At 54.5% G+C, this 10,343-nt stretch overlaps 1 protein-coding gene across 4 annotated transcripts; it reads right to left on the bottom strand.

Moving 5' to 3' along the window:
- Positions 1–860: 860 nt before the first annotated feature.
- LOC141734849 (guanylate-binding protein 1-like) lies at positions 861–8,167 on the bottom strand. Of its 4 annotated transcripts, XM_074567063.1 has the most exons (13): positions 8,060–8,167; positions 6,814–6,882; positions 6,537–6,631; positions 5,684–5,907; positions 5,480–5,607; positions 4,940–5,049; positions 4,422–4,624; positions 4,067–4,309; positions 3,486–3,766; positions 2,697–2,909; positions 2,470–2,572; positions 2,145–2,338; positions 861–1,993 (listed from the first exon to the last, which is right to left on the bottom strand). In XM_074567063.1, the coding sequence occupies exons 2-13, from the start codon at positions 6,823–6,825 to the stop codon at positions 1,727–1,729; spliced, it is 2,073 nt and encodes a 690-aa protein (XP_074423164.1). In that variant the 5' UTR covers positions 6,826–6,882; positions 8,060–8,167; the 3' UTR covers positions 861–1,726. The 4 variants fall into 4 exon arrangements, with proteins under 4 accessions (XP_074423164.1, XP_074423162.1, XP_074423163.1 ...); XM_074567061.1 differs by lacking the exon at positions 6,814–6,882 and having other exon boundaries at positions 8,060–8,147; XM_074567062.1 differs by lacking the exon at positions 6,537–6,631 and having other exon boundaries at positions 8,060–8,131.
- Positions 8,168–10,343: the final 2,176 nt, after the last annotated feature.

The following is a 10,343-nucleotide window of genomic DNA, read 5'->3' as shown; positions in this document are numbered from 1 at the left end:
TTGTGAAAGTAACACCATTAAGGCCCAGGAAGGTTGTCTTGACACTGAACAAAATGTTTGTCATTTTGAAATACATCCTGATGAAACCCCTGACACTGTACTTGTAGATATTGGAAAAGGACGTGCTTGTGTAGGAACCCTTTGTGATTATTTATAGACGACGGCGCTGTAGGGACACACAATCAATCAGATATTCGTATTTGTAGTTTTGCTGAAATTATGGAACGTGACTTTAACTATTCAGCTTGTCCTAGTTCCAGTATGGATAGGGTTAATTTTCCCCAGGCTCCGGCAGGGACACAGGTATTCCATCCCCTGGGAGCCATTCCCGGGCTTTGGCACGGGTATTCCATCCCGTGGGAGCTGTGCCCAGTCGGTAGCCGGGGGCTGCCAGAGGAGGGGTTGGGAAGTCACCAGTTGGGAGAGGGCTGGGCTGTCCCCGGTCCGGTGGGTGAGCGGTGGTGCCGTAATCTGTCAATCAGCAGGGGCACGTTCCACTGTCCGTGTTGTTGTTGTTGTTTTCCTGTTCCCTTTGCTGTCCCGTTAAACCGCCTTTGTCTCAACCCACGAGTTTTGCTTTTTCTTCCAATTCTCCCCCACGGCTGTAGGGGTTTGAGAGAGCAGCCGCGTGGTTCCTTGTTGCCGTCTGAGGCTGAACCACCACAGGCTCCCGTCCCAACCTACCAATTGCTGCCTTTTAACTACGCATTATATCAAGATTAATCGCCTACCACACACACACCTCCAATGGAACGTGTACAAACTGTCTGAGAAAGAGGAAGAACATCCCTGATGGCAAACTCTCCTGGGATGGTCACCAACAGCAACCGGAGCTTTGAATTCAATGTTACATTCACGAGTAGTTTTCTTAGATTTAACTTTATTGTGCTTATTGCTTGTAGCCATTTCATATATTAAAGTTTGGCGAAAGATGAAACAGATCATGTCAATAATTTGACTAGAATGTGGCAGTGGAGGGAGACAGTCTCACGGTGTGAGGGCTCGGCAGGGAAAACAGCCCCGGCACAACAGCAGGTGGAGGAGCAGAGCCCGGGCTTTGTCCCCGGGAGGTTCCCCAGGACCTTGCTGGCCGAGCAGGGTCAGTGCTCAAAGTGAGAAGAGCCTTGGGTGAGCAAAGCTCCATTGCAGAGGATGCCTTTCACCCACTGCTCCCTGGGTCGCGGGCTCACTGCTTCTGGGTCACTCTGCCCGGGACTGACACCAAGCAAACCAGGTCGCGTTCACCACGTGGATTCCTGGTTTAGTCACAACCTTCGTGCTACTTCCCGCAGCTGCAGAAAGTGCGACCCTAGGATATCAGCCAGCGGGCATAAACCTTGCTGGTCATGTTTCCCGTAGCCCTGGTGAGGAGGTCTCTACACGAGGTGTGCTACGTTCCTCCGTGACATGTTCTGAGCCTGGAAGAATGCTCCCAGACCTGCCTGTTGGCCTTTCTGTGCCCCAGGCCACCCCGGCTTTAGATGTTCCCCATGCCTTCAGATGGAGTGAGAGACCAGGTGCTCTGGGAGGGAAGAGTAGAACATCTTCTCCCAGAGGAGACATACATGAACATAGCAGATAGAGCGGTTCAAGCAAACAGGGCGGTCAATTCTGCACTCCGTGGCAAGCATCTTGCAGGAAAAGCTTAAAAAATTTAACAGAATTCTATGTGGGGACACTACACACCTCTCTTCCCTTGTTACTAGAGGAGTTTTAAAGAAAATCTTCATGGTTTCTTCCAGCGGAATACCAGAGTTATCACACAAGCCAAAAATATCATTAGTTGCCTAAAGTACCTCCAGTAGAAGTTACTATTGCCATAACCCTGCTCCTGTCCAAAGCCGCCGCCTATACCACCAAAGGGTCCCGGACCCGGCCCAAAGGGGCCACCACTCCCACCAAAGCCACCGCCTATACCACCAAAGGGTCCCGGACCCCGTCCAAAGGGGCCACCACTCCCACCAAAGCCACCATTGGAACAGCCGCTCTCTTCCTGTGAAGAGAGTCAGATTGTCAGCAAGGGCACGGTGTGTGCTGTGGGAGCAGCACAGAGCCAAGAATCAATGGGAGGGACCCAGCTCGGACCCCTTCGCCATTCCTGCCTACTAGCCACGTCGTGGCACCTGCACCCTCCCACTTCGTACCTTCGATTTACGTTTGCTGGTCTTCAGGTGCTCCTCCCGCCGCTTCTTAGGCTGATCCTCCAGCTTCTTTCTCAGACGAGCCACCTCTTCTTCGGTGCTGTGCAACTTGTCCTGCAGCTTCTGCTTGTCTTCAGCCTCCTGCTTCCACCGGGCATCCCACTCCTGCTGAGCCTTCTCATACTGCTGTTGCACATCTGGGGACGGAGAAAGAGAGGTGTTGCAAAGGCAGGAGCTGAGCCCACAAGCCCCCAAGGAGTACTGTTGTGTGCCCCCCACCAAGCTTGGCCGTCTACAGGCAGTGACATTTCTCCTGCCCACAAGTTACCTTTCAGCTCCTTGTCCTTCTTTTCCAGGGCGAGGTCTATGTTGAGGATGTTCTTGTCCAGAGCCTCTCTGCGTTGGAGGAACTCCTGCAGGACGGCATCAGCCTGTAGGAGCACAGGTAGAAGAGGAGTCAAGGGCAGAAACAGCAGCTGGGGGGAAATGGTTACGTGGGGGAAGGGGATGGGACGTGGAGCCTCTTCCCGGCAGGGGAGCTGCTCTTGTTCCTACCATCACCCCCTTGCCAGGCAGTTCCCCATATTTCTCCAACAGCGCCTGCTGGTCTCCTTCGAACAGCTGGTGACCCCCCGGCACATTGTAGACACCATCGGTGATTTTTCTGTCCAAGTCCTGGAAGAGGTCCCTGAGCGCGGCCTCGCACTTCTCACGGGACGCCTGCTCGTTGTCCCTGCAGAACTTGTCCTTGATTGCCTCCACCTGGCACTGTCCAGAAAGGGGCAGAGGGAAGGAATCAGCCCAGGCTGAGCTGCGGCCACCGCTCTCACGCCGGGCAAAAATCAAGCCCTGTTGACATGGAAACTGGGATCGCCAGTCCGTGGGGTAATCGGCCGGGAGGAGACAGGGGGGGAGGCCATTCTGCGCTCAGGAACATCTCTGGACCAAGGTGCCCAGGAGCAGAGAGCACGCCAGGGACCACAGGCTTCACAAAAGACAGGGACAAGAATTAGTCGGCAGGAGAGGGGAAGCGTGGAAGGCTACAGGCTTCCAGCCAGGGCAGAGACACATCTGGGCTGGGGCAAGAGAGCGGGCAGGGCTGAGCCTCGTCCCCTTTGCAGCACGGCTTTTGAACCTAGGGAGAAGAGGTGGTGCAGCAGGACAACTGACAGCCTGCAGAACGTGAGAGCGGGCCTTGGGACCGAGTCTGCTCTGCAGAGGGCACAGCAGTGTCCTCTGGCAGGAGGCAGGAGACCCCCTCCCCCTAGGACCATGCTATTTCCCCAAAGCTAAGGGGATGGTGGCGTCCCTGGGGGAATCCTGGCTGGGCTGGGGACCACCTACTGTAAGATCTGCCAGGAAAGAGCAGATCTCCTCCTCGAACGCCTGTTTCTGGAACAGCTCCAGCGTCTCCTGCTCGCACTGGGTGTGCAGATCCAGTAGCTCCTGAACCGTCTCCGTCGGCAGCTTCACCCGCCGCTCCATCAGGTCCTGGTACAACGTCACAGCCTCTTTCACTGCCGCTGCATTTACAGTCTTTGCCAGGGCGAGCACCGCGCTCTCCAGGCATGGCACTGCCCCGCTCCGGATGGTCTCCACGTAGCTCTCTGCCAGTTTCCCCAGCACTGCCAAGGAGGACCAAAGATGAGAGATCTGCAGCCTGAACAAAACACCGGCTCCCGCTCGCCGCTGGCTCCTGCCATATCCCTGCTGCCTGCCTGCCACAGCCTTCCTGAACTTCCTTTCCTAACTCTTTCCCACCCCGTCTACAGCATCCAGCGGCTCCAGATCCACAGGCAGGGACAGCAGCCAGCAGAAAACCTCTCCCTTTCCCCACCTCCACCATTTGGCTGGGCATTTGATCCTTCCCCAGAGGCAGAGCCAAGAGGTGCTGGCCATCCAACCCTCTGCACAGCAGCACTCACGGGTCCCTGTTATGCTGCGGCCACAAGGGATGGTCTTAGGTGGAGACTTTTCCCAGATGTGGCTGCAGAATTTCTCCACCTGCTGCCGGAATTCACAATCGATCTCATCGTCCTGAAGCTCCTCCAAGCGAACCAGGTCCCTCCTGTGGGCCGGCTGGTAAAAAACAAAGCACTTGCGATCCCGAAAGAACTGGCAGATGCATTCCCGGGGCTGGTTGTAGCGTTGGGTCTCTGGGCTGCTCCCTGTGGGGTAGGAGCACACGGAGCAAGTTCACCGGGGCTTGGGCTGTTGTTGACTTACACTGAAATGCTGCTGGGGTTGGACATCTCCAGCAGCACAGCACCATTCCCTTACCAGCCTTTAACTTGAGTGCATTCTCCAAGTATTCGTCCTCAGAGATTTCCTTCCCATCCACCTCCAGCTGCAGTGTGAAGTCCCGGACCGTCCACACAAAAGTCGGGAAGATGGGGGCAACGTTTTCTGAATCCTCCAGTTCATCTTCGCTCTGCTCGGGTGCTGCTTTCAACTTGACCTGCTCAGTCAGCTTCATCACATAGCTAGGGAGCTGGCTAAGGAAACAGGGACCTCAGCTCTGAATGCAGGGGCATCGCCACCCTGCAACCGCTCAGCACTTCACGAGCAAGAGAGGAGACTCTGCGGGGACAGAGAACAGCCGGGAACCGCCGGAAGGAAGAGGGAGAAAACCCCTCAGCCTGGAGGTCCACCACATGGCACTCCTAAGGACTCAAAGCATATCACTGGGCACCACCAGAAGGTCCTTTGGCTCTTTGAGGAACTAGGATTTGTCAAGCCCTTGCCCACCACTCAGGGAGAGGAGGGCATCCCTCCTGCTGCTGTCCCACCAAGGATACTGCAGCTGGTCCACGGCTTGCTGGTCAATGGTGCCTTTGCTGTTGTAGATCAGGGTGCTGGAGAGCAGCATGGTTAGCACAAAGATCCACATGTCGTTCTTCATGTCACCCTGGAGGAAGAACCTTTGGCTCTAATCAAGAAGACCCCCTAAGTCTTGGGGGCAAGGCCCCTCATACCCAGACCCTCAATGCTCCTTACCGACAGGCCACGGCAAGACCAGGTCTTGGAGAGACCCACCCCCATGCCATCAACACCTCCTTCTCGAGCTGGGCTTATCCTCAGCTCTTAACTCTCAGGGTCCCACACACCTCTAGCAAAGTGCTCCCTGAGCTCCTCTGTCCTGTTCTGCTGCTCTTTCCCAGAAAAGCAGAGGAGTTTGGCACCTTGTCTGCCCCAGCCTCCTTCCCCATGGCCTCTGGCTCTTCCCAGCACGCTGGCTGAAGCCACCACAGGTGGTGGGAACCCCCCCGGCCTCTGGTCACCATGGCTGGTGACAAAGTGCTGGGAATGCGCAAAGGCAGCGACCGCTTCTTCCACACCTTCTCCACATCACCCAGCCCTTCCGTGTCCAGCAGCACCAGAGTGTGTCCAGGCTTGCACGGGTGAGGTACACACCACATCCAGATACCCCTGGTGTGGGACTGCACACCACTGCCCAAGGAGAAACCTGTGGGGAGGTCGCAAGGGTCTCAACAGCGTTCGATACAGGTACGTTGGGCATCCGGGGCCAGGACCTCTCTCACCTTTCCTCTGACAAGCCAGCCTGTTCATGAGGTAGGACTTGCCAGTGCGGTACAGCCCTGTGATGGCCACCACCACCACGGGCTGGGTGATCCCTGACAGCACCTGCAGGGCCTCCTGCTGGACCACCAGCCCCTTCGTCCGCGTGTTCTCAATGAGGCACACGGGCTCCGGCATGTGGATTTCAGATGCCATCGCTGACGGCAAACACAGCCTGGAGAGGAGACTGCAAGACGGGACAGTTAACACGGTGGGGACCTTCCACCTGCCTCCTCTTTTTTCCCATTGCAAGCGCTGCTGTGAAGACAACGATGGCCCTTAGACGAGGTGCACAGCCCCTTCCCGTTTATCCCAACAGAAACAGCTGCATTTTGGAAAGCCCGGCGGGATGGTGGGAGTGCTGTGGCGCTACGTCCTGAGCACCGCTTTGAAGTTTGCTGAGTGGAGAAATGTGCAAAAATGGGGGTGGGACATAGCGATGGCCTCAGGCAGGGCTCGAGACGAGAGGAACAACTGGAGAGTCACACCAGCCCCAAGGAAAGGAGAGGTCAGGTGGCGAGGCTGAAGCTGAGGGGAGCACCCCAAGAATTTTTTCATTAATTTCTTATGCCGAACCCCATCAAAGCCCCTCTCACCCCCCGCTGTGCCTCCCACAGGGACATGCGTGCTGCTTGCCCATGCAAGGCACCCATCTCTCCTTTCCTCCTCCCACACGTTCATCACTGATGCCCTGGCGTCCCAGTCCCTTGTTGGGGTCCCTGTCACTTGCTGGGGTCAGCAGGAGCCATTCCACAGCCCCAGCGTCCAGGGCTGCTTGCACGGGGTGGGGAGGAGGCATCAGGGGAAGGGACTCACCGTCGTCTTCGTCGCCTGCCCTGGGCTGCAAGAGCTTTGCTGCAGCCTGGCTCCTGCCCGCCTTTGTCCTGTGCCCTGGGCCTGCACCTCCCCTCCTGTTCCGGGAAAAGAAGTGAGTCAGAGGCGAAAGTGAAAGCCATCAGCTCAGAACAAACACTCCGAGCAGGCAAGACAGAGATGGTTTAATAAGTGAAGGAACAACAACGAAAAACAAACAACGCCACAGCAAACCCTCACCTCCTCCCAGCTGCCCAGGCCGTTTCAGAGCTGCACCCACCTTGGGAGACATCCCCCGACGCCCTTCTTCCTCGACCCCACCACTTTTTCCTGCTGAGTGTGGCCTTATCTAGTGGGGAAGGGTGGGGAGATACGGGAAGAGGTTTCCTGGAGGAGCTGTGGATTCCCCATGGAACTTGCACATGACCCACCGTTGGACATGCTCAAGGTCCAGTTGGAAGGGGCTTTGAAAAACCTGATCGAGTGCAAGATGTCCCTGCTCACGGCGGGGGTTCGGACTAGGTGATTTTTGAAGGTCCTGGCCATGTCCTCACCCAACCTCTTGCCCACCCCCAGACCACTCACTGGTGGGGTGGTGTGAGCAGCAGAAAAGGCCCTTACTCTGTGTAAGCGCCACTCAGCGATAGAGAAAACACCCCCGTGTTATCAACGCTGCTTTCAGCACAGTCCAAAGCACAGCCACATGCAGACTACAAGGAAGAAAATCAACTCCATCCCAGCCAAGACCAGCACAGGGTGAACAAGAAGTTGGGAGGGGACACAGCTGGGACACCTGACCTCCACCCGACCATTCTGCTCTCCTTGCACACACAGCTTTTGCTTTGCCTATTTTCATCTTAACCTAGGGGTTGTCTCACTGCTGACTCTCTCCCCCATCCCACGAGTTTGCGAGTGAGCGAGGGGCTGCGTGGGGCTTAGTTGCCACCTGGGGTTAAACCACCATCAGCCAACGCCATCACCAGCCCCTCCCAGGCTCCAGTCAACCCCATGGACATGGAGGCAGCAAAAGGGCTCAGCCCATGCACAGGCCCAGAACCTGCCCCACTACGACCTCCCGGATGCCCTCGGACTCGCTCCGGCAATGGCGAGCTCCACGGACACTGCCCACTCCTGGGCTTTGACTCCTCTCTGAGGACCTCACAAGCCCTGCCCTCTTCCAGCAACATCAAGGGGATTGACACTGGGGGACAAGAGGCTGCCCCTCCTGTCACAGGCACAGCGGGGAGGAGAGGAGAGCTTAGGGCACAGGGTGCGAGCCTGGGCGAGTCCTAACTTGCATGCAAAGCCATGGGGGGATGAACGCCTGCTCCCAGACACCCATTCCCCTTGCTCCATCCCAGAGCCTGAGCAGAACTTTGGACCTCGTCCTCCTCCTACCCGCTGGCGTCCCCGTCACTTGCTGGGGTCCCTGTCACTTGCTGGGGTCAGCAGGAGCCATTCCACAGCCCCAGCGTCCAGGGCTGCTTGCACGGGGTGGGGAGGAGGCATCAGGGGAAGGGACTCACCGTCGTCTTCGTCGCCTGCCCTGGGCTGCAAGAGCTTTGCTGCAGCCTGGCTCCTGCCCGCCTTTGTCCTGTGCCCTGGGCCTGCACCTCCCCCCTCTTCCGGGAAAGGAAATGAGTCAGAGGCGAAAGTGAAAGCCATCAGCTCAGAACAAACAATCCGAGCAGGCAAGACAGAGATGGTTTAATAAGTGAAGGAACGACAACGAAAAACAAACAATGCAACGGAAAACCCTCACCTCCTCCCAGCTGCCCAGGCCGTTTCAGAGCTGCACCCACCTTGGGAGACATCCCCCGACGCCCTTCTTCCTCGACCCCACCGCTTTTTCCTGCTGAGTGTGGCCTTATCTAGTGGGGAAGGGTGGGGAGATACAGGAAGAGGTTTCCCTTTGGATTCCCCATCAGGACAGGTGACCAAAAATTGACCAATGTTGGGGGATATGGCGGGTCCGTAGACCCCTTGACAGAAGAGATAGAGATTGCAGTGTACCCATAAGAAGGCCACCAGTTGCATCATATAAGGACAATGTAACAAAAAGGAGAAAGAAGAAGATTGCTTGAGAGAACAAGGAGAGTTAGGCTGTGAGAAAGCCAGATTTTGAGCAATGTGAACAGGATTTCAATAACCAATCGTATTGTAGCTACGAGCACGTGTGCTATGTCACCTAACCAATTGAAAGCGTAGAAAGAACGCGTGAACGGAGCGTGAACAAAAGATTAGATATATAAGAAAGCCAAGTTTGTAATAAAGACTGAGCTTAACTTAACTCTTCAAGGAGAGTCTTGTCGTTTGTCCGTCCCGACTGAAAGAAAATGGCTGTTAAAGAAAATAAGGGACTGCTCCCGATGAACACAAAAGATAAACAATATGAGTATGTGTTGCCTCATGACCAAATAGCAGCTGTAAAAGAGACTCAAAGAGGGATGGGTGTTATCCACCCTGGAGGACTGGTGCGTCCCTCTGCACCTCTTGCTCCAGCCTTGGGGGAAACGGAGGCATGGCCTTCTCCTCCTATTTCTACTAACCCCATCTCGAGTCTGGGTTTTCCATCCCTGCCGCCTGAGTCAGACGATGAGGAGGGCAGTCCTATAACAGGTGAGGAAGGGACTGAAGTGGTGGACTCTGGGGAGCCACCCCCATCGTACACAAGGTGCCCCTGGACGCTTGGGGGCCAATTGGCAAAGGTTTAAGTGCCTTACTAATAGGAAGATCTAGTAGCACCTTACAAGGCCTCATGGTACATGTTGGAGCGATTGATGCTGATTACACAGGACAAATATGTGCCATGGTATCGACAGCTACACCACCTGTGACTATTGAGAAAGGAACTCGACTTGCTCAGTTAGTCCCATTTCAAAGTTGTGTTCCACAAAGGGACAACGTTACACGTGGTGATGGTGGTTTTGGTGCTACGGGAAAGCCACAAGTCTATTGGGTGCAGACGGTATCTGATCAATGCCCACAAATGCATTGTGTTCTTGAACTTAGTGATGCCACTCCCAAGAATTCCATCTGTGAATAACATGGAGCCTACCAAAAGATATCAGTGGAAAGTGTTGCCACAAGGTATGAAAAACTCGCCTACAATTTGTCAATGGTTTGTAGCAAAAGCGTTGAGTCCAATGCGTGCCCTGTTCCCATCTGATTACTGTCACCATTACATGGATGATATTCTGCTAGCGGCTGCAACACCGCAACAGTTAGAAAAAATGGAACAGAAAACACGGGAGTCATTGTGTGAATATGGCTTAATAATCGCCCCAGAAAAGGTACAAAGGCAACAACCGTGCTTATACCTGGGAATGAAAGTATTAGCTCAGACAGTCATGCCACAACCTATCCAACTACAAATAGAAGTAAAAACGTTGAATGATGTACAAAAAATTAGCAGGAATGATTAATTGGATTCGGCCCTATGTTGGTATTCCATCTTCCAAATTACAACCCCTCTTTGAGCTATTAAAAGGTGACACTAATATTTTAGCCCCACGAATGTTAACTGAGGAAGCAAAAAAAGTGGTAGCTGAAATAGAACAAGCTCTTAGTAGTAAACGCGTACGGAGACTTGACTTAGCAGTTTCGGTGCAGGCCTTTGTGTTAGTAGATCAATTAGTGCCATTTGCTGTGATTGCTCAATGGTGTGAACAATGGGATGATCCCTTACGTGTTTTAAAATAGATTTTTTTGCCCAACAAGATGAAGAAAACAGCCCCTGGTCTATTTGAGCTAATAGCACAAGTTATTAGAAATAACTACAACTCGATGTTCAGAACTGATGGGAAGAGA

Source organism: Larus michahellis, chromosome 25 (genome assembly GCF_964199755.1).
Source record: "Larus michahellis chromosome 25, bLarMic1.1, whole genome shotgun sequence".
Taxonomy (NCBI): domain Eukaryota; kingdom Metazoa; phylum Chordata; class Aves; order Charadriiformes; family Laridae; genus Larus; species Larus michahellis.
Note: the sequence above shows the minus strand (reverse complement) of the source record. Positions and strands in the feature narration are given on the sequence as shown.